Source organism: Struthio camelus, chromosome 3 (assembly GCF_040807025.1).
Source record: "Struthio camelus isolate bStrCam1 chromosome 3, bStrCam1.hap1, whole genome shotgun sequence".
In the NCBI taxonomy this organism is placed as follows: domain Eukaryota; kingdom Metazoa; phylum Chordata; class Aves; order Struthioniformes; family Struthionidae; genus Struthio; species Struthio camelus.
The window spans coordinates 130,214,562-130,240,802 of NC_090944.1; the positions used below are offsets into that span (position 1 = coordinate 130,214,562).

Consider the following 26,241-nt stretch of genomic DNA (forward strand, 5'->3'; position numbering starts at 1 on the left):
TATCCTTAAATATGCAAACATACAGTAAGTGTGTCAAATTGTAGGATAAATTGTTATTTTTGAATTGTAAGATCAGGGTTTAAACGAACTTGCTTAGAGGATTTCAATGCAAGTGTGACCACATTACAATAGGCAGTTGAAGGCAAACACAGCATATAAATATCAAAGAAAAACGGCACATGATCAGAAGAACTTGTAGGTATTTTCATTCTACACTACTTTTTACTCCGCTGATCAAGTCATTAAAAAGTGGTTGACCATGCTTCTCTGTTTCAATACAGCTCCTGTTAACATCCAAAAGCAGTCATGCTGGATCTGGACACCTCGCAGGACATACGTAAGCTAGTCCAAACCTGCTTCGATGGTCAAATCCTACATTGTCGCAGAGCAACGAGCAAGATGCATGGATACTTACTTTGCACTGAGCGAGTCTTGTGCAACTAGCTTACTGTTTGCCTTGCCTATGAGCTACCATACAGCCAATCTGTGGCCAAGCAGGCTTTTGGGGGCTTTTTGTCTCTTCAGTCTGCCTTCTGTCTCCAAGTTCAGTTGCTGCCCTTAGAAGTAAACACCAAGGAACTTGGCTCTGCTAAGCCTGGCTGCCATCGGCCTCTCATCACCGAGAGAATGCCCATCGTTATGGTTTTTCACATGGGATGTAACCTAAGTGGCACAGATTCTCACCTGTCTGAAACTACAGACCCAGGATCATTTTTATTGTAGGCATATGGTTTCTGCAAGCAAACTATAAAACTTGCCACTAACTTATTTATCAGGAAGCTACACAGGGCAGCAGGTTAAGAGTCCAGACTGTTAAGCATAACTTCACTGGCAGCCTTTTTGACCTATCATCTGTTCTACTCTAGCATTATCCAGACCCGTAGACTGGGTGCAAACCTTAGGAAAATTGCTTATTCACAAAGAAGGGGGAGGTAACACTAATGGGAGAGCTGCGTTGAACATGTTATTTATTTCTTACAGCAAATAGCACACCCACTAAACATGGCGAGGCTGAGGGTGAAGAGGTGGGAGGACTGACTATTTGGAAGCTGCCACGTACAGACTGCCACAACTTCATTGTGTACGTTCCAGGTTGGGAGGACTGTGTGCAAACCTAGATGCATACGTTCATTTTAGCGAACGCCAATCATGCTGAATGCAACAGACAAATTGAATGCAACAGACAAATTGACTGGCTTCACCTACTGCAAAGGGAAATAAAACAGACAAAGTGGGGGGAAAAGTGGAGAAATAAACAAAAAATGAGGGGAAAAAAAGGAAGCGTTAAGATCTCATTTATGCTATACACAAAGAGCAGCATGCATCGTCACCAGGAACTTTGAGCTCCGAGTGCACGAGAAACAATCCAAAGGACCATCCAAATACGCTGCTAGACACTGAACACTACTTGTTTTCTTCTTCCCTTCCTTTTCTATTTGTTCTTTGCTCCAAAGAGACGTATGAATGAGAAAGGAAAACAACGCAAGCAGCAGCTCACCCAGACAACAAGTTAGAGAGAGCTGCAGAGCTAAAACCACCAGCTCCCTAAGCTAAATAAAATTCTAATACAAGGGGAACAGTTTTTTCATGCAGTGATTCATGTAATTTTTGGATAATTTTCCCTACACGGCAACAGCAAGCAGATTCCTGAGCCAGATCCCTGACTTGAAAGCCCTAGAGCTACTCGGGTTGTAATGTACTGCTTTTCAGAGTGACTAGCAATCAGGACTGGCTGGAAGAATGGCTGCTATGCGTGCCTAGTCTCCATACCCATATGTAGAGATCACCCAAGAAAATGGGTTTGACCAATGATGCTGGCAGTCAGGCTTCTCCAAAGAACTGTTGCATTAGATAGTTCATTTTGTTTGCACTCCAAAAAAATAGCAGGCCCTCATTATGACAAAGGCAAGTTGCTTAAAAAAAAAATAATTAGTTAAAAAAAAAAAAAAGAAAACAATTGCAAAGAGGCTGCACTGTCCTGATATTTTTCAAGTAGCTCCACTGCCATCAAAGGATCACTGTTTACACGACGAGAAGGAAATTAAGAGAATTTCCTATATATCCTTTTCTTAATATGTCAGTAATTTCACAATAAACCTAAATCCAAACATTCTCAAAAGCAGAAAGTGGCATTTCCTTCCTGTCCCTTGCACTATCAACACCCCAATAGAAATATTTTAGTTCTTTAAACAGACAGTCTATTAGGATGGGGTTTGGAAACAAGCTCTACTTAGTCGTCATGAATTATTAACCAGACAAAAATCTTTTTACAGAGGCTTGATTTGCAAGTTTAAAAATCAAACTGACGCTTATGTCTATTATACAAATACCCAAAGTTTTAAAAAATGCTCTGGGCATTATAAATACATTTTTTCTTGAATATGGGAACAACAATTCTATAAATAGCTATTCTTCACAGAACTGCTTCAAGACATTGTTTTTACAGACAACAGTAGGAAACTGAAGGAGGTCTTAGTGCCAAACATATTAGAAGTGAAAAAAGCTCTCCAATCAACTCTGTTTTTCCATTTATCATAATGAAGTTCTCCATTATTTTTTAACTTACACGATTGGTTTATGCAAGGGGACAAACAAAGCTGAAGACTTTGCACTGTGTTCTGGATTACCTACTTGGTTGGTGTAAATCCATAATATGCTTCAATTTCTAATGGGACTCAAAGCTTTGCTTCTTTGAGTAGTAATTTAACAACTCGAGGCTATCAACAGATAAACACACTATTAACCAGCACCACCTTGTACAAGAACCACCAACATAGGACAAGATTTTTATTGTAACTCCATGATATGATTTCCAAACACAATGACTCAAAACCACACTCCATCGCCTCTAAAAATCAATCTCAGGAAGGAAGACAAATAAGATCTAATGTAATAGCAGATAGCCTGTAGAGTCTACACGTTTAATGGGTCCTACCTCCTTAGGACATTTTTGCATTGGTATCTAAACACAAAATCAACAGGAACTTTTTTAAAAGAGCTGCAGAATTGGTAAACCGAGTTGCCACAGCCAGGATATTACAACTACGTATTTAGTCATTTTGGCATACACTCCAACATAACACCAAAGCTAGAACACTAGCAAGTTCTAATACTGTTTTTAACAGGTGCGAATGTTTATTTCGTGAGAAACACTTGAAAATTCATCTGAAAAAGAAGGAGGGAGGTAACCCATTCACTTCCTAGTTTTAATACAGTATTTTACGATAACAACAGACATTTGCAACAATCACTTGCTATTATATATTTGATACGTAAAACAAACCACACCCAATTGCTCAGGGCTGTGCTCCTCTTTCACCCTACTGCAATTCCACGGTCCCTAACAGCTGGAAACATGACGGCGCTGTTGTCAAGGGGTGTCATGGCTGTGAAACTGGAGGAACATAGTGATAAATCAGGCCACGAGCTTTCCCAACAGCTCCCCAGCCACGAAAGCGATCTAAGCATACAGGAATGTTTTTAAAAGAAAGTAAGGGTCCAACGAGGATTAGTAAGAATTTAGTGACGCGGCCCACCAGGCATGGCCTGGGAACGTGTGGCAGTTCAGGAGGATGAATTCAAAGGGAGCTCTGACATCTGGGAATTCTGCATCTGCCACGCACCAGAGCCAAAGTCTTTAGCACACGGCAGGCAGGACAGAGAAAGCACAAAGTCAACTAGGAACCAAAATATCATCCCAAACTGAACCCTGCCTGTACACCAGAACGATTCTATACAGAATCATCAGGCATCAACAGATTATTTTCAAGGCTAGGAAGTGCCAAAGTACCAGAAAACTTTGGACTTACTTCCCTTCTCTCCATGTTTTGTGCACCAGGGATGAGCATGAGCCTATCACATTTGCTCCCTAGGAGCAGAAGAACTTCGGCTGATGTAATGCTTCTGTCTGCTATGCCAGAATTAGCATGCTAAAGCCTCCATCATGCCACCTGAAACAGAACCATTCTAATGAGGAATCTTCTCTCTTACCTTACTTTGATCGGTCCAGTAAAAGAAAAATCCCTGGGGATCCGTTCTGAGAATGATTGGAGTCACAACAGTGGAGTCCTAGCAAAAAGAAATACAAGAATACGTCAACACACAGAACAGGCAATTATGCTCTAGCTACCATGCCACCCCATGTTAACGGACTATGATGTCTAGAAACCACCCTTAAGATATCACTAGTAAGTTGTCACTACAATAATTTAGTATTGCATGCTTACTCTCCGTTTTCCTGACATAATGCATTTCCATTACTGAAAAGACAGCACTAAATAACTCCAGCCTTGTCAACACATGGAGTTATTCCAGAAAAGCTGGAAGTGGATGAAGTTAAACAGACAAAGGACACTTACTATCAAACTCCAGACCATGTAGCAAAGTACTACAAATAGTTATTAGAAGAAGTCCACTGCCCACCTTAATCCAAATTAACCTTCAGATACAGGTAAGAGCTAAACGCTTATAACCTTTCCTTACCACACGAAGGCTATATTTGCCAAGAAAGTCTGAAATAGTATCTATTACAATGCAGTAAAACTTCTGTCAGTTACTTTACACTAAAATCTTTTCTATTTTTTCTACTACCCAAGTATGAAGATTGTAATGTGTGTGTGCGCACACATATACGGGGGTGCGTGTGTGTACGCACACACACCAAGAAAAAAAAAATCAGTTAAAAACCTCACCCTTCTATGGTGACATCCATAGCTCAGATCATTTCAAAACAAGCTCATTTGTCAGTACCTGAACTAAGGAAGCCTGGTTTCCTATATGCTCATGTGTTCTGACTGACAGCTTGCACATGCGTCTAAAGATACAAGCTCTAACTGAAGCCTTCCCACAGATGGGTGCTCCTTACATCTCCCACCCATCAGGATTCCCTGGTGCCTAATAATAATTCAAATCAGTGCAGCTTGGCCCTAATAAGATTTCTCTTCTCTTTCCTCTACCATTTTTCATGACATCTGCAAAACCACCGTTGTCTTCAGACCTCCACCTTTTCGCCAAGTTTGATTAAAAAGTTATGGAGAGAGCCCAGAAAGGAAGACAATGACAGCCAGCAGAAAAATTGCTTAAGCCTTATCTCCACAGGAAACCAGGCTAAATACAGAATTCATCCTCAAAGAGGATGCATGTTTCTGTTGAAGTATTACAGGTATTTTAGAGCTTTAGAAATCATTTGTTTTCAAAGCAACAGTATGCAAGATCATTTTACATTTCTTTGAAGAAAAAAGGCTCTAACTGATCCCAATTAAAGTCAAATGCATTTAACTTTTTTAACTGCAAATTAAGTTATTGGAGGTGACATTATCATAAATGAATAAACACTAACTTATACAAATGCCATTTCTGAGGCAGAAAGATAACACTTGCCTATGCTACACTGCCAGTACAGTCCTTCATGATGGAGTACCAGACTCCCAGTAATGAGCATTCATGAAACAGTGAAGCTGAATTATTCCCAGTTTACAGCTGGAAAAACAAGATACAAAGCTGCTAAGTAATCAGTCCAGCACCACTCAGAAGTCTATGGTGGAACAAGCAGAAAAAATAAAACAAAGCATGAAGCATGTTTTCATCTCACAAGCAGAAACACACAAAAAAAAAAAACCAAGATCAAATACAAGTGTTCAGCTCTTTACACTTAGAAGATCTGGGCTGTGCATTAACTCTGTCACAGGTATAGTGACACCCAAACAGGCTCCAGGTGAGCTTTAGGAGACTGAAGAAGTGCGGGTGCATTAATGCCAGAAGGTGCTATGGGAGCTTCCCAGCTGGGATCAGAGCTAGTTCACATCCCACAAAGTGCCACTGACCCTTCTTTTCCTCATTACAAGGTAAATCCTGAATGCACTGCCCTTAACAGAATTAACATATAGAGTTTGCACCATCCATATTTTTTGCTTTTCCTATTTTTCCATAGTTTCTAATATCTTGTACACCTGAAAGTTGGGTACTGTTTGAGCGCAACAAGCAAGTCGGTTTTATAAAAAGCACCAAGCCTGAAAGATACGTTGAATAGCTGCTAATCTCCATAAGCTCCTAGAAACGTGTTGTTAAATCTCTGCCATTCAAAGAAGGAAAAAAAACCCTGCGCTGGTGTTATGAACTCTCCATAAAATAAGAGTGTATATATATATATATATATATATATATATGTTTATATGTACAAACATATATATAAAATTAAAATATTAAATGTTCTTCTGTGTTAGAATGAGACATACACAACTTGGGGGGCAGGGGGAGGGAAGGAGATGATGGGAAAAAGGCATGAAGAAATTATAGCTAAGATTAATTAGCTTTGCTGGTTAATCTTCCAAATCAGCTGCTTAAACCCCACAACTGTTTAGATTTGTCTGTGCTGATGACACATAGCTGTCAAAGTAAGACTTTTCTAGATGTGGGCTGTAAGATGTTGACTATAATCAGATTCAAAAGTGTGGGGGGTGGGCAAGAGAGCCCTCAATATCTATCAGGCAGCATAAAGGAATCCTTATCATGACAAGGGATAACAATTCTATCTGCTACAGGAAGATTTTTCTGATAAAGAGGAATTTAAAATCTGTGCATTATTTCCTTACTTTTAAGTCCCGTGAAACCATCACCTTGAAGCAGTGTAATATTTCTTTGCCTGTTTTCCAAATTAAATATACTGCTCTGATATTAAGCACAGTACAACTACCATGCTGATGAACACTACATCCCCACTCTGTTATACAGTATACAAACATAGGATCAGAGAATTATTTTTTGAGACTTCCTGTATACATCTTAGGAACTCTTCCACCAGTTAATAGCAGCAATAAAAGTCACATGGACAATGTTCTATATATTGTAAAAGTTATATTTAACTTATAAACATAAGTTCCTCCCACCAAAGGCCAGAATCCTTATCTTTGGGTGTAGAAGAAGGGAAATAAACCTCCCTAGTCACCTCTACAAGTAATGCTTCCCATTCTGCATGAATGGAGAGTCCTCTAACACACAGGACAGTTGGTTGCTTTTGTACTGCTTTGCAATCACAAATTGCAAAGGTAGGCAGCAATCGAAAAGACGCATGAAAATCCCTTTTTACAATTTGCATTCAATAAAGAGCAATTCAAGGCTCTGAATCAGAAATTTGTTTCAAATGACAAATGCCAAATTTACAGAATTTATTGTAAAGTGGATGGAAAACTGTTTTATTTCCCAGAACAAATTCTGCTGTCAGTCATAAGGCCATTAACTCACTTTCCTTACCCAAAGAGCTGAACATCTCATGACTCCCCTGAATGGGGTTAGCAACCCTACACACCTTTAAAGATGACATAATAGGGCACGAGCAACTACTGCTACCTCTCAACTCTCTTGTATCCTTTAGCTGAACAAGTTATATATAGCCCTGCAAAGGAGAAAAAAAAGAAAACCAGAACTCAATGGCCAAATAAATAAAGAGCAGAGACTCATTTCTTCTGTAACCCACTCAAATCCAGAACACGAAAATAAAAAGTAAAAATAATTTTTAAAAAAGAAGGAACGTCAAATCCAATGTATTCTAACTAGAGACTTTCAGAGACAGATTTTTGAAGTAGCTCAGCTCCTATCAAACACACCTAAGTGAATTAGCAAGATTTTATTTTCAAGACACAAATCTGAGTTGGGTGGGTGTTGTGCATCTCCTAAGCTGACAGATTTGGAAATCAACACAAACTTAGGTACCTTACATGGGCATAGCTCTTAGGATCATCTGGCTACCAACAAACAAACCAAGCAACGCTTTGGGCAGGAGCCCCTAGATTTCTGGAACATTTCCAAGTGTATAATCAGTGTAGGAGGAAGAGGTCAAGGCAAAGATCAGGTGTGATCAAAAATGGAAGAGGATGGATAGAGAACGTCAGAGTCAGAGATGCAAATGATTACGAGTCACCAGGTTTTTCAAATGCCACCCACGGGTGCTTCTGCTAGGTAGTGGCAAACTGGCCAGGCTTTTGGTAAATTGTCATCACAAATTCCTTTAGTAGAAAGATTTAGAGTAGCCTTAAACCGGTAGTGCCAGCGTATTGCATATAACACCAGTCAGAATTTAAGTGATCAATGTTTTTAAAGGGCTTTTAATTTGACCTTTAAAAGGCCCCTGCCTTTTAATTTATTGACATAGTGCCAGTTCTCCACTTTCCTCTAGTTTCACAGCCCCGAATGAGTAATGTGGTTGTTCTATACTTATTCCATTGAGTTGCTTCCCAATTGGCTGCATAACCTCAGATCCTCCTGCATTAGCAGTATTCTTTATTTTACACTTTTAAACAAAGAGGTTTCAAATTCACGCCCACAAAGCGCCACCAAGAACTTTGGGATGCTTACCTCCAAGGCACAGCAGAACACGGGCGTAACAGACCAAAGGCCAAATCCATACTTACGTACCTGCCAGATAACTGTTTCAAGGTTTAATTTTAGGTGTGGATCCCCTAGACCCCCATCCAGCATTAACTAGCAAAAAATGACACCTTCATTTTAATTTCACTGACCAATAATATATAATATATATAAAGCCAAACAACAAAGCAGGCGGAAACCTGGGTTTAGTTCCTCTCTGACTGTATGCCCATGTTTCCCACTCCTCAGAGCACCCCTCACTGCCGGGCTCTGGGCCCAGCAGGGAAGGACAGAGCCTTCACAGGGAAGGATTCAACAGACAAGGCCAGAAAGAAAGGCTACACAAGGGTGCACCACCGTAGCTTATGGACTAGGCTTTGGCCTTTGTTCCAGCCTCTCTGCCCTTGATCTATACCTGATGCATGAAGTTAGCAACGGCGTACACTGTTGCCACTGTGTTTTGTGCCAGGCAGAGTTCCGCATTAAAATTATTAAAGAATTATCTCCATTCTGATTCTAAGCTGTGACAAAGCATAGAAAGAACGTTTTTACTTCCGCATGCAATTGAGAAATGCCTACTGCGTTTTTCCAGTCAGAAGCCACAGGCTATAGAAAAGGGATAGGTGGACCACAATTTTAGAGTTCAGCAAAAGACAATCATCTAAGTCCTGCTCCTGGTGACTATGCCCCACTGCATCTCATCTCCAACTCATTTCACTAGAACATACTCCAACAAAGTAGCTTTGCCATCAGAATACCCATGATGCAAGTACTGGGCCAATCCTGCCAAAAATGAGAAGTTTGTAATGAAGCCTACACGTATAAATATGGGAATCAAGTTCTGCATGTATCCTGCCAACTGCAAGATCATGACTCAGAGGAATACGTTTTAATAAACCATATACTAATAGTGTTTCTTATAAATAGTTATAGTCAAATTTCCAATCAATGGGATGAAAAAATGCATTAAAAAAATTAAGTCAAAGAATCTTCAAAGAACCTGAAAACATTTTAGAAAGTTTTAAAATTTTTTAAAGACTTTTAAAGTTCTGGGAAATATAATTTTTAAAATTAATATTAAAATTATTTATGATCTGGATGAAGGGACAGAGTGCACCCTCCGCAAGTTCGCTGATGATACAAAACTGGGGAGAGTGGCTGATACACCAGAGGAACCTGGATAGGCTGGAGAGATGGGCAGAGAGGAACCTCGTGAAGTTCAACAAAGGCAAGTGCAAGGTCCTGCACCTAGGCAGGAACAACCCCATGCACCAGTGCAAGTCAGGGGCCAACCTGCTGGAAAGCAGCTCTGCCGAGAAGGACCTGGGAGTCCAGGTGGACAACAAGTTGACCATGAGCCAGCATTATGAGCTTATGGCCAAGAAGGCCAAAGGTATCCTGGGGTGCATTAGGCAGAGTGTTGCCAGCAGGTGGAGGGAGGTGATCCTGCCCCTCTACTCAGCCCCGGTGAGGCCTCACCTGGAGTACTGTGTCCAGGTCTGGGTTTCCCAGTATGAGAGAGATGCAGAGCTCCTGGAGCGAGTCCAGCGAAGGGCTCCTAAGATGATGAAGGGACTGGAGCATCTCTCATATGAGGAGAGGCTGAGGGAGCTGGGCCTGTTCAGCCTGGAGAAGAGAAGACTGAGGAGGGTGACCCTGATGAATGTGTACAAGCATCTGAAGGGAGGGTGTAGAGAAGACGGGGTCAGACTCCTCTCAGTGGTGCCCAGTGACAGGACAAGAGACAACAGGCACAAACTGAAACACAGGCATTTCCATCTGAACGTGAGGGAAAAGTTTCTTCACTGTGGGGGTGACTGAGTACTGGAACAGGTTGCCCAGGGAGGTTGTGGAGTCTCCTTCCTTGGAGATATTCAAAAGCTATGTGGATATGACCCTGGGCAACATGTTCTAGGTGACCCTGCTTGGGCAGGAGGGTTGGACCAGATGATCTCCAGAGGTCCCTTCCAACCTCTACCATTCTGTGATTCTGTAAAATTAAAAAAAATGCTTTTAGAAGTTTTAAAAATTTTAATAGTTTTAGACATGTTTTTAAAAAATTAAAAAGAAAAATAAATTCTTAGAAAAATTTAATATGCTTAAAATGTGAGATATTTGATTTGAAAAATAAAATTAGAGAATTAAAAACATTTTTGAAAAATTTCAAAATACTAAGCTTTAAATGCCTTTAAACTTCAATCTCTTAAAAGAAATTTAAAATATTTAAATAGATTTCTAAGAATTTTTCAAATGGAACAATAAAAATAAAAATCTAAGAATTTACAAATATTTTAGAAAAAAAAACTTATTAGTTTTTTACTACGTATAAGACAGTACCACAAGCCCTATAAAGCCAGATATTGCTTACCGAAATTTTTATGTCATTTACTCCATTTGCTTGAACCTGCTTCTGGAAAATCTGTACCGCAGTGCCTCCGAACACAAAGCTAAGAAATATAGGTAACAGAGGCACAGTATTCTGCAACTTCTCTTTCACTTTGGAGGAAGGGCTTGAAATTTGGTTTAGCAAGGGTGCAAGGCTGCAGCAAGGGGCGGGGGGGGGGAACATCTCTTCAAAGACAGTTTTCTTGCCACCCCACAAACTGGGGGGGGGGGGGGGGGGGGGGGGGGAAGGCATATAGGCTTTCTTTTCTTTTTTGGGAAGGAGGTCGGGGGAATGAAGGGGTAGGGAAAGGAGAGCACAGGAGAAAGGCAGTCAGATCAGCACAGGAGAATCCCAGTTTACACACGTTGAGCAGATACAGTAGCTGCTCGATTCCATAATGCCCTGGGCACATGCAGGCTGGAGCCAAGCGGGATTACCCGACCAATTTCCATTATGCATTTCTTTAGGCTGACAGCTGAACTAAGAGACAGAGAGAGAGAGACTACCACTCCCCCAGTTTTGCAGTGAACCCCCGAAACAATCAGGAAGGGTAAATATGCCCTTTTATTACAGCTGGCAGAAGAACCACATCTGCTGTGCAAAGGAACAGGTTTCACAAAGAAAACATCAGCGAAAGCAAAATGAGCACTGGAGCTTGGAAGCAGGAAAGGAAAGCAGAACTAGAATAGAGTAGGATCGGGGATGGACCCTGGTATAAATTAAAGCCAGGGCCTGTACACTGAAATCCCACTTGTTGAGTAAGAACATAAGGGAGGAAAAAAAAAAAAAAAGTTCTCCACCATGAGTGCCTAGACACTGGAACAGTCTGCCCAGAAAGGCTGTGCAGCCTCAGTCCTTAGAGCAACCTGATCTAATTGGGCTCGCTCTGCTTTGACAAGGTGCCCCTATGGAGCACCCCTCCACCCCCGATTCCTCTACGATTCAGAGACAAGGGAACGGGCTGGGAAACCCAAGCAGGGGAACTCAGGTTTCCCCACAGCCCTGTCAAATCCACAGGCAAATGGACTGCCTGAGCCATATGAGTCATCCCTCAACTCAAGCAGTACAAATCTGTGTGGGAAGTACAGGGAAAGCACAGCAGAGGTTGCAACTTTGCTGATGACACTACATGACACAGGTGGTCACTCTAGTAATTGAAGACTAACTTCCTACAGCTTTAAAAGCGCCAACTTGGACAGGATTTGTTTCTCAGAAGCCCCCTCAGACTACCCCTGCCTCATTCATTTCTCATGCTTTCAGGAGAACTGTAGCCTTACCTTCTTCTGCAGTCTTGATCTGTCAGCATGAGTGCTTATTTGTTGCAGATGTTGCAAAGTATGCAGTCAAGAAAGAAAGAATAGAGGGGAAAAATGTATAGCTAAGGTAGCCAAATGCCAACAGGGAGGATTTTGTCTCTGCCAGAGTTCTTATGTGGTGCAGGGCGAATCATTTAAAGCAGTGTTCATGGGCATAAATACTGATTTGGGAGGTGGGGTGGAGGGTGGATACTGGAATCTTATTTACATGTTTCCTTTTCTAACATGCAGAGACGCTGAGCCCAAATTCACCTGTAGTCACTGGGGAGTCGCTCTGAACATCTGACTGTATGGTGCTACGCAGTCTGAAAACTAGGTCCGAGGTGTCTAACCACAGATTAAAAATTAGTAGTTTTTTGGTGCTAGTCTCTTTTTTTGGACCTACAGTAGTTCAACTGGGAACTGATTTCATCATCTAATGCATAGTGTGAAAAAAATTAAGAGGTGCTTATGAAACGTTTACTCTATAATAGATAGAAGATTCTGTAATGATTGAAGTTAACTCTGTATTTCACTACAGCCCTTGTTAGAAGCAGTATTTGGAACACACATCAAATATAAGGTGAGGAATGCATCCATTGTGCAACTTCCATTCACAGTTAACTCTGCTTTCTCTCACACAGAATTCCTCATTTACTTAAATGAATTACTTCCAATTTTCCTTAGTATCTACCAACACTCCAAACTGCTCAGGTGCTATATTAACAGAGGTTATCTGCAACTGAAACCAGGGTGTCCCTGTATTCTTTGAGGCAGGCATCCAACCATTCTGCAGGGGATCCAAACCCAACCCCAGCAGAAGTCAATGAGAGCTTTGCAATGGAGTTAACTAAGTTCAGGCTCTCCCCTTTACTGCATGTTAACTGCTGGGAAATTTTAAATTCAGTCTGAATACTCTCCTATGTTGCAAGAGGGGCAAACCACAACTTTGAGTCATTCAGATAAAATACTTTTACGTAGCACAGAGCTGATGCTTGTTTGTCACATAAAAATTAGCAGCAAAGGAAAAAAACAACAAAAACCCTAAAATGTTGGACTATTTCTTCCCTCTAGATTGAAAACATTCAGAAAAAAATAAACTGTTTTTCAGTTTGTTTCAGTTTTATACGCACAAAACAGTGGTTGCTCATTTTTCATGGCCTCAGGAATATACTGTAGTGACAGACTTGTGCAGAGTTTTAAAAAAAATGCAGAAAGAAAGCAAATTGCATGAGCATCAACATCTCAAACTGCTTCTGAAAACTTCCAGCCTTTTTTTGTTTGATGATACTCAGATGTTATATTTACTTAAGACTTATAAAGGAGGTGTATCTCATCCTCTTGATAATCTTTGAAAGACTCTAACCAAATAAAGAAGTCCAAGAATTCTCCCACATCAGTTTACATAGCACTCATCATCTGAGCTCAGAATTACTTTATAAAGACAAGGAATTATTCCAAGAGAAAGATGACATTAAAATAGAACTTAAAAGACTTAGCTTTATTTTGTGTTCTCACTGGAATATCTAGTAAAGCATCGTAGTCACTGAACAATACTACTTACTAGTAGCTTTGCTTCAGTAACTAAATATTTAGGAAAAAACTACACAGCTATAAAACTAAAATTGCGTCCCTCGGTTTAGGTAGTGTTACATTACCTTACTGATATAGTTAACATGTAAGTAAAAGTAAATAACATAAGTTAAAGACCAGCCAAATTCTTTTCTGTAAAGTACATATTATCACGAGGGAAGATAAGAAAGCCTTTAAGCAAGAACTGAAAACAAATCTATCTTTAAACATATACCATCGTATTAGCCTGCTTCCGTATGACAATTACTGCTCTTAGAAGACACCAATCCAGCTGTGCTCTAGCTGTCAAGCTATTTGTTAACTCAGTTATGTCTGTTATTCCCATGGGCCACAAAGGAAAAATAAAGCACAAAAGACATAGCCAAGGCAGGTTTCAGCCCCTTTAGACCTCATAACAGTCCTGTGAGAAGCCTTCCTTAATACTCAGGTTTCATTAACTGCCTCAGCTAGTAATATATTCTGCAGCATTATTTTCAACCTCCTACAAAAAGACTTCACCCACGGACTTGGTTGCATCTTTTTTCTGGTTGTTCGCTATTTTGTCAGTTTTAAAACTCTCATCAGAAAGAGCTTTTTATAACCCTTGTTTTTTTCTACAGCAGAGTAGATCAAGTCAGTTCTTTAAGCCTTTCTTCTCCTCAAATAGATGTAGTTTCTCTCTAGGAGTAACAGACCACATTTGTTGGAAGATCAGTCTGCTACTTAAAAGACTCAGAGGCAACTCTCAGCAGTAAAGTGGTTATGAAAGCCCAACTGAAGGCTGCATGAAGAAACGTGACTTTTCAGAAGCAAGTGCTCAGCAAACTGGCATCTTAAACCAGACATATACATGTACATATCCACAAAAAAACACCTAAGCAGCTAGTCACTTTTATCTTTCACCTATTTAAATTCAGCTATTTCTCTTTAGTGCCCTGTGAATCCAATCTACTTATCAAGAACAAGAGTTAATTCTACAATATATTTTCCTAACTGTAACGCTATTGTAGATTAAAACAGAAACCTAATTCTTTGTAAGGAAAAGGAAAGTGCCAGGAAAGCAATCATTTGTTTGATGTTAGCACTTTACATCCTGATCCAAAACCGAAGTCAGTGAAAAGACTTTAGTAGGTCATTGGATGGCTGAATGTAAGTGATATTACATCCAATCCTGACACACAGAAGTGCGACTTGTCTTGCAGAGCCAGAACTTTTTAATTGATCCTAATGCATTTACAGTTTAGAAAGAAAACACTCCACAGAGGAAATGGAATTGCAAGACTCCTGAACTGCTCACCTTCCACCTGCTTGCATTTGATCTTGAGTGGCTGCCGTAACCTCTTACTCTCCTCCGCCGAGATCTGCACAAAGCTCAGGAGAGGCATTTCTCTTCCAAACCTTACCATCTTCACACTTTGAGGGGAGCAGGGCAGGAACTGGACAAAGTTCATATATAACACGTAGCAGATTTCACTGCTGTTCCTCAGAGAAGAGGGCGCATTTAACAACGTCAGTCCCATGTCTGCTTACCAGGAGCCTCAACAGATCTGTTGGAGGGCCTGTACCGCTACTGTTCTGGCAGGTAGGTTCTGCGCACCATAGCACAGCAGCGTTCTCAAAGCCACCAAATACATTCACCAACAACTCTTACTTTGTTCACCATGAAATTCCTTACATGCCTCTCACGCTATAGCAAGTAAGTACTACTTTGGTTAATATCCTTTCAGCATTCCTATTAAAAGAAAATAAATGCTATTTTCAGTGGTTTATAACTCAGCTGAAAAAGTTTTGCTTTGTGCTGAAACTTGGTACCAGTCAAAAGAACTCATCGACAACACTCCTTTGCTTTGTGAAAGGTCAAGCAAAGTCAATATAGCCATCTTTAAACTGCAAAACAGCAGGAAAGTGTGCTATAAGGATATGCCAGTGATTAATGTTGTCATAGTGCATGGGCAACTGGGAAGGACCGAGTATCTTCTTACGCCAGTTCTTACTCTGAAACAGTAAATACAAAATGGTGTGTAAAAAATGTTAGTACGTGAGCCTAGCTTCTTTGAACCGCCCAGTTAACACGGCGGAGCCAAAGCAGTCATATCGGCCAATTCCATTTTACCGTTACACTTTGCAGTTTACTAGTTGTCGTTATAGCCTACTGTTTCACTGGAGAGTTTGTGCATTCATATTTACATGATAGACTACAGAGGTTCAGATTAATGATCACTTTTTTCTTTAATTCCCTTGAAACAGATTAGTTTGACAGAAAACAAAGACTCTGAGGCAGTTACTGGTCGCTCAGTGGTAAATACTTTTCAAAGTCACTCAGCATGCATTTGTCTGAAGACTCTCATACAGCAGAAATTCATTTTCATTGAGATCTTTGATTTTCTGGCACTTCCATTGCTGAAAAGAAACACTACGGGCAAAACAGTTTTGTTGGGGGGGGGGGGGGGGACAGGACAGGCAGAATGCATACATACACATATAATGTACTGATAACAATGAGTTAACGCTAATATTCTTTTATCACAGTGTGCAGCTCAGTATACATCAGCTTCACAAGACTGCCGAATTTGCTCACGGAAGCACCCACTTCCACCACACAATAGGATTTTTCTCATCTCAGTCACACCTCCTAGGTCACACCTGTGCATCAGTGAGTATCCCTTTTTACCCGAAACATGCATCTTTTGCCAGAATTTAGCCATATTTTATTATGCAGCCTTTATTTTTACAATTGCGGATTTTTTTCCATCCAGCCTATAGCAGATCCATTAGCGAGCAAACATCCATTATGTATAGAGAATACCTCTTCCACTTAAAGATATAATGCTTTAGAAATAGCACCTGAGCTAATAATTTCAAGTGTTACCTAATTGCTTGGACTTTCAGTCTGCAGATATATGCAGAGGACAAGTTAACAGTGATTTATTTCTGTATAAATTTCTTGTAGTCTACTGAAAATAAAATAACTGTAACACAAAGGTTTAGGCTATGCTGTGTATACACTAAGAAAAATATCAACAAAAAGGAAAACATTCTCAGTCTCTGCATATCAGGCAAGTCATTCAACTTTAGTTCAGAGCCATCTTCTGAACACAAATCACCTACGTCAAGCCAAGGTTTATTATTGTGGATGTGGTCAGGCAGCTAAGTTTTAGATGCCTACTAGCTTACTATTGCCAAAAAAAAAACCACACACTGAATTTGTTCTGTTATTTGGTGCCGTTTCCCTCCTTGAACTCACAGGTTTATAGAGGTCGGGCTCACACATTTGGCTGCTGGATACGCTGAGAGCAATGGCAAAACAGCAGCATGTAACAGGACAGGAACAGTTGTCAGACACATGAACTGCTCCTTCCTCCTCCCTCTCTGCTGTCCCTCCAGTTGTTACTGTGGATGTCTTTCGCACAGCCAGATTCACAGGAGAAACACTTGAGAGCTGTGCTCAGGCTCTCAAAAACAAGTTATCCTCACCAGTTCTCCTGACAGCCAAACTGTCCAGCCTGCTGGGCGTCCTTCCCGACCTCCTCCTACCCCAGCTCGCACCTCACGACTCCCCTCTGCCCTGTCTCTGTCCAAGCACCTTTCCCAGCCAGACTTTTTGGGGCACCAGCTCCTCCACGCAACCGAGACGCGAACACCTGAAGTTGCGCTGTGGGAGCAACGCCATGAGCGCAAGGCTAGCGGAGAAACTGCCCTCTCCGTTTTCCATCCCCACAAGTGCTGTCACTCTGGTCTTAGCGGCGTGGGACAAGCAAAGCTGAAAAGCCCTGGGCACAGCCTAAAAACGTAGGAAGAAACCCCGGCTGCTGCACAGCTGCCCTCACAAAGGTGAGGTCGGCGATGCCAGCGTCAAGCAGGGGGAAGCCGCCAGCAGCAAGGGGAAAGGGGATGCGGGTTTGAGGCGAGCTGCATGCTCCGGTGACCCGAGAAGGGAGCGCGCCCTTGGCGGAGGGAGGCAGACGAGCCGGAGCAGGAGGGAGGGCCCGGCCAGGGGCTCGGCAGCCCCCGGCGACACAGCGGGACAACGCCGGGGCAGCAGGAAGGAGAGAGGTTGAGAAAGTCGGAGGGAGACCGAGGAGGGGGGGGACAGGTTGGAAGCGCTACGTTACGCGGCCGCAGAGGAAAGCGCTCGGGAGAGGAGCCAGCATCACGCAGCCGGAACCAGCGAGATTTAGAGACTTCAAGCTCCGGAGAGAAAGTTTCGCTGGGTTAGCGAGGGGTTAGCGGCGGACACCCTCCAGCGTGGCGCGGACCCCGGGCGGCGAGCCACCAACGGCCGCCCGCGGCCACCCGCCCAACGGCCGCCCCAACGGCCGCCCCGCACCTGCCCTCCGCGCCCCTCACGGCGCCCCGCGCGGCTCTCCGCCACCGCGCGAGGCAGGGCCGGGCCGAGCCGGGGCGTCCGCGCCGCCTCGGCCCCCGGCTGCCCGCAACATGTGGGCTGGAGCCCGGCGGCCCGGTCGATGAGCCCCGCGCGTTGCATAACTGCGCTGTCCCCGTGTCACTGCTGCTGCCGCCCCCCCCCCCCCCCAATGCGACCCGACCTGGCCCGGCCCGACCCGGGCGCGCTGCCCCGCCGGGCACGGCGGAGGGAGCCTACTCACATCGTCCCACTTGACGAATTTGATGCCTTTCTTCAAGGTGTCGGAGACGCAGACGGGCTTGAGCTGCAGAGCGTGCACCCCTGGCTGTGCCCCGGCCATTTGCCCCGCATTTACGCGCTTCTCCCCCGGCAGCGGAGAAGCCGCGAGAGGCGGCCGCCTCGGGAGAGAGGGGCGGGCGGGCGGGCGCGGGCAGCGGCCGCAGGAGAGGGGCGGCAGCCGGGCTCGGCGGCGGCCGGCGCGGGCAAGGGAGCGGCTGCCGAGCCGGCAAGGGCGAGAGGCTTCACCGGCGCCCGGCGAGCGACCTGGCGCGGCGACGGCGGCCGGGGCGAGCCATGCGGCGGCACATCCTCTATATACAGCCGGCTCAGCCACACACCGCCCGCTCACACACCCCACGCACGCACACACACACGCGCGCACACACACACGCGCGCGCGCGCGCAGGGGCACGGCGCGAGCGGCGCGGCCGCCGCCCCTCCTCCCCGCCTGACTCGGCCCCCCGAGTTCCCCCCCCCCGCGCTAGGTCAGCGCGCGGCGCCGCGGCGCCACCTGCCGACGGCGGCCGGTACCGCCCGCGCCACCCGCCCCGGGGGGGCCGCCCCGCCCCGCCCCGCCCCGCCCCGCCCCCCGCGGCCTGCTGCCGCGCCCCGGGGCCGCCCTCGGCCTGCGAGGGGCGAAGGGGAGCGCGGAGGGGAGCGGGCATCGCCTGAACGCAGCGGGGAGGGGGTGCGTGTCACCGTCCCTCCCCTGCCCCAATCCCAGGTTTTCAGGAAACCTCTCCGAGGAGCGAAGTCACACGTGCTCCAGAAGCGGCCGAGTCCCTGGCAGGCAGGGCAGAGGCAAAGCAGCAGATGACACAGCACCTGCGGTTTCTCCTTTCTCTGTAGAGGTTTCCGATTGACCCCCCCGCGATTTAGAGGCAGCAGGTCAAACGCTTCCTTCTATAGATGAAGCAAATGGTGTAGAGAGGAAGTCTTTAAGGAAAGTTTGGTTTCGTTACGGAGGAATGGTATTTCCAAAAGAAATGCTAGGGAGAAATATATATTTAGTCTAGGTGGGGAGGTGGTTGTATTTTTTTTGATTAAAAAGGTACGTAAATGGAATAGTGCACTCCTGTCTCCTCCTTACTGAGCGTTACAGGGCTGTTAAAGCTCACTGGGCCTGTTGCAACTTTTTTCACTTCAGGAAGAAACTTTCCATCGCCTTTAGTGGGAGCTGAATCTGCTCATTTACCATAGTCTGTGCAGGGAATAACGCACACGCTCCAGGGCTAATTAATCCATTTGATCTATTTTTTATTCGTATCAGCCTTTCATGCAAATGTTGGTGTCACATTAGTCAGGATGAAAGCCTGCTCAGTCACTGCTATGTTTTAATTTCTGTTGATTTGCCATGACTTAGAAGAAACAACAACAAATTCTGGTTTTGCCTGCAGTGATGTAAATACAGGACTGCTCTACTTACGAAGGGGTAAGTGGGAGAGCTTTTCAGGAGCGTTTTCACAGCTGCCTTTTCATCCCAGTATATGGTATACAAAAGAATGAAAATAAAAATATGAAACCCCCCCAGAAAATAAGGGCAAAGAGCACGGATACTGCTGCAGCAGTTATCCATGATCACTTAAGCACTTGTATTCACAGCAGGCTACCTTCCAACTGTTTGGAAGATGTAAAGCCACCACTGATTGTTGCAGGTCTGTGGTGATTTTCTCGACAAGTATGTAATACATTTCCGCTTGTCTTCATTAAAGTCTCTGTTAAGGAGAAACAATTCCAATTCACAATGATCCCTTGTGATTCCCAGTGACACCACAGCTTGACATTCCCAGATGCCTGGGAAAGCATTAGTCTGAACATGTAAGAGGTCATCTTCTTGCATGAGGTATTGCTTGGAGCAATTCTGTGGCTCCTCAGACTTAAGTTTATTCTAATTAAATAAAATGTACCAGAACATGGTTATTTGGTCCAAGAGAAATTTGTCTTTTATACGGCAGATACCTAATTAATTTTGCATCAAAATGAAGAAGAAACAATAAAGGAAAGGGGACTAAGAATGTGCCTTTTAAATAACACTTCCGGAAATTGCTTATGATTCAGTCTTTGCTGAAATCCTGAGTTCAGTGAATTCAGTGGGAATTTTAGTCTTCATCCCAGGTATGTAGCGTATGTGTTACCGCTATTGCTTAATTAACATATGCACCAGCTAAGAATGCATGCTTTGATTATATAGTACATGCTGCACACATTTAAATTCAGTGCACACCTAAATTCAAGCTTTCTCTTCCACAAAGCATGGGATCAGTGACCTGACAACAGGCGATGTTCAGCAGGACTGCTTCCCCGAGAAAGCATATGATTGTCTTATTAGATGATTGGACAAAGTCAGGGAAAATAAGAACCAGACACACCTTTCTCCAAATTTGCAATTTAGCCTTACTAAATGTCTAAAGTGTTATGCTTATCTGCTGTTGCTCCTATCAGTCCCTTTCAGCTCCAAGAAATTAAAGGAAAGAGGCACTGCAAGTAATAAAGTCAGTAGTGGTTTATTAAGATAAACAGTTGTTCAAAATTCTACATATGAAGTGTAGTATACACTGGACTTACTTTGCTGCAGGAATGGACTTCAGAATGTTTCTGTAGGTTCAAAAATCTCACCCTGGATAGTAAAAGGATCCTTCTGTAAATAATGTATATTCTTTGCATGCAATATACCTGTAAAGCTTTCTTTAATATACCGTGTGTTTATGTACAGATACTTAATATTCAGAGAAATAAACTGAATATACAGTATGTTTTAGATTCACATATGCAAGTGTATGTAGACAAATAGGAGAAAGGAGCCGTGAGTGATTTAAATAACAGATGGCACTGATCTAAGTCAGATCAAACAAAGATACAAAGAACGCTATAGTGAAAAAACTGTGTCGTGAATTGATATGAAAAATACATTACAAATGTAATTGAGTCTTTTAAATTTGATTTCGGATAAATACATACGATATATCTCAATGCCATTTCTATCCCAAATTTATTGGTATCAGACTACATTTTGAAAAGAAGCAGTGGCATCAGCTTTGAAAATGCTTAAATGCAATGGAGCAGCTAACATATTAAGAGTTAAGCCTAAGTAGCAGTGTTGGCAGGTTTGGGATTAAAGATAAACTCAGCTTCAACAGAAGTATATCATCCTAATTGCATTTTAAATTGGGTGAAATTATACTTCAATTATCAGTGGGAACAGGATCATTAACTTCTACAGAACAACTCTCCAGAAAAGAAATATAGAAGAATTGACCCTATATCTCTAATAAAAGCACAGTCATTCTAAGGAAAGTACCTTTCAAGTCAAGCAGACAGTAGAGCCCAAATCAACTGTCTTGTGGAAGACTACCTTGTTAAAAAATGAAGCCTGCTAAAGATCCTTGTCTCAAGAGATACCACTTTTTTTTTTTTGATCACTCTCATTTACTAAAAGAATTCACCTATTAAATTTATAATTCCAAAAACCCATGGCCAGTAGCCAGTGGAATATATTTAATTTGATCAAATTTACATCAGTGGACTGATATATCCTTTATGAGTGAGGAGACTGATAACTTATGTGGCACAGCCACTCCATCAGGTGACTCTTCAAGAGTGAATATAAAATTCTGGCACACAAACCACCACCATAGCAACAAAGACAGCCTGGCAACAGCAGCTGCTGCACAAAAAGAAAATTGCAAGGGGAGGGGGAAATCTTGTACAGAAGTCTATTTCTTGTCAAATTCACTTTAAAATATTTTTTCTTCCTATCAGCATCATAAAATGTCTTTCTAATGCTGGATTAGTGTATGGGGTTTGAAATTATTTACGATACTTACAGTGTCTTTGTGTATATGAAATGACCCCGTCACTTCTGCGCTCCCTGGGACCGTATTTTGCTCCAGACAGCTTGGCCTCATACACAGCTGGCCCCCCGGGGGTCTCTGCGCTGGAGGGGGCCGCGCTGCCTCCTGCCCAGTGACCCGGGCCAGAGGAGCTGGCCCCGATGGTCGCTACAAGGACATGGCCTGGTAGAGCTCTTCATCCACCGGCATCTGGCATTTCCATCACGGTTCTCCCCTGTGACCCTAGGATTAATTCATTACAGCGGCAATTAGCAGAGCACTAGGCATGCACTTTTCACCGGTGCATTTCCTCTGCAGAATCACAGGCTGATCTGAATGGAAATACGTGCCTTTTACTCAGACACTTCTCTCGCTCTGCCCCTCTCCCTGTCAGGTCCCTGCCCAGCCCCAGGTCAGCATCTCAGCCCAGGCCAGGGCCATCAGTGGCTCCAGCCCCACCGTGGCCCTGGCCCTGCCCGGACATGGGCCTCCTCCCCCCCCCCCCACCCCCACCGACCCCAACCGGCAGGCGACTGCCTGGCCCATCCCCATCCCTGTCCCGGCGGAGGTGCCCGATGCCTGGGGCTGCCCTGCTCCCTCGCAGGGCAGCGGCACGTGCCCTGGTGGTGAGGCCCTGCCGGACCGGAGAGCCCCCGGGCCACTGCAGTTCATGCCTAACCTCTGCCTTGAAAGAACAGGGGGAAACAGGGGGAAACAAAAAAAACATTAATGCAACATCTGCACAGTTAAAAACACAACAAGTCAAAAAGCTAGTAGGTAGGTTCCCCAGAAAGTGTTAATTCACCCTTTGTTATGCAATATAAACTATTCTTGCTTCCCTGTTAAATTTGTAGCATCATACATTTTTGCACATTGTTAAAAACAGTCCATAAAATGTAGAAAACATTTAAGAATGCTGAACTCAGTTAATTGTGGAAGACTTCCCTGCCTACCAGATTTCTTAAATCACAGCTGGTATGAACTGTCAAAGGTCCACTGACTTCAAAGCCATGCATTTGTTTACACCTGTGTAATGTTCGCACCTTTGCCTTTTTTTCTTCGCTGGCTCTAAGCTACTGTTTCAGCTGCAAAGGCCAATTTGAACCGGCTGGAAAGCAGGCTGTCTCACCTGCCTTTACTCACACCCAGTTTAGCTGCGAGTTGTACTAACACAAAACACAGAACCAAAATGTGTTGCAAAGCAGAAATTGCAATGAAAAGAACCCCAGTCCCTTTGGAAACTAAAAATTATGTGCTCTGGAGTTTGTAGCTGCCAAATGAATGGCAGCGTCTTCTGTACTTCATGCTGATAGAAACAACTACCTGTGTTACACTTCTCTTGCAGAACAGTCAACTAAGCAGCTGCCTTAGAATTACAGAAATCCACTTGCTGTATCTTTCGGAAGCATAGTGCGGGCACCAGCGGGCACTTTCTCTGGATTCCCCTCCTGTAATTCCCACAAAACTAATTACCACGTGTATCACTATGACTGCAAAACATTCTGCTGCTGGGAAAAAACAAAAGAGCCCTCAGCTGTAGCTCCCATTACCACAGTGGAGTCATGCCACTTGGGAGCTACTGAATTTGGGCCTAAACTACAAGCTTTGTTCAGTTTCAGAAAAATTACATGAAAGCCTGAGGCAGGATGGTCTGTCTTTAGAGAGAATGCAAGACTAAGTCTGAAAAAGGGAATTCTCTTTTCAGATCTGCCCTGATCTTTCTATAAGCCTGAACGAGCAACTTCATCTTCCAACTCTCCTCTTACTAGAAGACTCTGTTGCCCATTTAGACTCCAAGATCTTAAAGGCAGGAACAATGGGTACAAAGCCTATCACAAACATGCCCTGGATTTCTAGATATCACCATGGCATAAGGATTCGGTTTAAGTAGCTTAAGAGCAAAGGCTCAGCATACCAGCAGGTGTACTTGATTTCATTACCCCTTTATAGAAAGGGTTTTATGATTCTTTCAGATGATACTAAGTTAAGGGAAAATTCTTGCTCGGGCTTGTCGCATTGGCAATTTGACTTTTTTTTTTTTTTTTTTTTTTTTAAGATTTCCCAAGTGCTTTTGTGTCTTTTGATAGTTCTCACAAATTAATCCCAGAAGATTTTAATGATGTGCCTTATCTTGAAGTGAAGCAGCTCATTTAAAATTTCACCTCTTGCTATAATCCTCTAACATTTTTACTCTATTCCCTTTTCAGAAGCATTTTTGTAATACCCCCAACTTTTCTGAATCATCACAGACTTCTCATTCCCATTCTGGCTACTTTATAGAACTTGCAGTTGTAAAGGGTGAAATTTCACGACTGACAAAACATTAGTCACAAAGCAACAGAACACCATTTACGTAGTTGAAAACAATTGCTCTAAATTATATTTCCAAGGCTTGGAGCAATTCTGTTGTGATGTAAACCTTGAACCACAATATCTCTTTGAGTGAATTGTAACTATTTATGGCAAAAACCCAACCCACAGTTATATTTCAGAGAAACTGATTTAAATTTAAATCAGTTTTTAACATAATTAATCCAAAAAACACACTTCAGACATGCCAAATGGAAGGCAGGACTAGTCAGTCCCCTACAGTCTACTAAGCAGCCTAAGAACAAGTCCCAAAGTCAGACTGACTGAGGACAACGTTTTCTTGCAGGACTGCAAAGCTGAAGCTGAGCCAAGTAAGCCAAAAGGTATTATGGCATATCTAAATTCTTGTGCGGCTTAACTACTAAGAATTTTAGGAAGATTTCTCAAGATTTAAAGTATTCTTGTAAATAAATAGAGACATCAATTCATCAGGAACTAATGGTAGCCGGTGCAGTAGTCCAGGATTTATGTAAAAGCTGTGAGGCTAGAAACACAGGTTCAGTGAACGGTTCAGTTGATGGTTCTTGTGCTGTGAATATGTGGCAAGGAAAAGCACTAAAAGGTAAAGCACTTGGCTGTCTGGGAGGCAATCTGCTCTAACAGGATGCCTGCTGAGCAATCAGAAACAACATTTACCAACCTCCCAACCAGAAGACATTGTTAGAAGCATAAAGCCATGGTCAGAGAGAGGTAGGAGGTTAAATGGGGGAAGAAAAATGCCTTTTAAAGAGGGCCACAGGCTAAATCTTGGTATTCATGAGCAAAGCACAGCTAGCAGAAGGAGAAAAGAAACAAACAGCCAACGTGCATCTGTTCCATAACAGTACAGGGTCAATAATGAACAGTGCCAGTCACCTTATTCCCATTTTCACCTCACATCTTACATCAGACATTCAGCAAGCACCACAATACCCAAAGCCCTCTTGGTCCAAAAGAAGAGAGCTGAGGAGGACTAATAGGTCAAACTGCAAGGGTCCAATCAAATTTTGGTTGAAGTCATCAGCTTTGATGGGTGTTCAAACAGGCCCTCTGGAAGCAAACAACATAAATTATCTTTTTATGAGATTATGCAACCATTTTGATGAAATGGCTGATGATTAATTTAGGATTCAACATTCATTTCCCCAGTAGTCTTGTAAATATCTAAAGGTCATGACATATAGTTTCAAATAAGAAAGAGCAATTATCATAAAGAAACCTCAGGTTTCTGAGCAGCCAGCAGCCACAGAGCTGTGAGCAAAACAAAGCTAAAAATGAACAGCACAGAATAAAATAAAGAATACCTCTTGACTTATCTAAACACAGTGAGATTTGCAGTAGTCATAGGGAATATCTGGCACATGCACTGATTTGAATTAATATTCCCACCACCGGCGTTCCCGGTATTTCATAGATCATCTCTAAGCAGACTATGTGCTTACAAGAGTAATCTGAATGTAAATGCCAACTAAAGAAGCTCTATTTTTCACTTGTTCAACAGAAAAAAAAAAAAAAGAACAATAGACATTATTTACTCTATAGTGCTAAGGATATGTTAACTTATTTATAATCTTGTAATATACCAAGAATTCAACCACGAGCATAGCCCCATTTTGCACAGACACACTATAAGCTGTTTGGACGAGGGCTATTTATTACTGTCTAAACCAACGACATAGACAAAGAAAGGAAGTGTGCTCAGAGTGAATATTATCACTCCCCTAAGAGACCAAGATCTTACAAGAAGTCTTAGACAAGCTGAGAACTGAGTCCAGATTTCCAAGAAACCTAATCAGTACTGTT

At 43.0% G+C, this 26,241-nt stretch overlaps 1 protein-coding gene across 2 annotated transcripts in view; it reads right to left on the reverse strand.

The window, feature by feature from the left end:
• PLCB1 (phospholipase C beta 1) overlaps positions 1-18,696 on the reverse strand; it is a 448,697-nt gene extending 430,001 nt beyond the window's left edge. For both annotated transcript variants that reach the window (XM_068940306.1, XM_068940307.1), the window contains exons 1-2: positions 18,222-18,696; positions 3,991-4,068 (exon numbers count right to left, since the gene is read on the reverse strand). In XM_068940306.1, the coding sequence (XP_068796407.1) occupies positions 3,991-4,068; positions 18,222-18,320 (177 nt within the window). In that variant the 5' untranslated portion in view covers positions 18,321-18,696. The remainder of the gene's footprint in view (positions 1-3,990; positions 4,069-18,221) is intronic.
• Between the last annotated feature and the right edge of the window lie 7,545 nt (positions 18,697-26,241).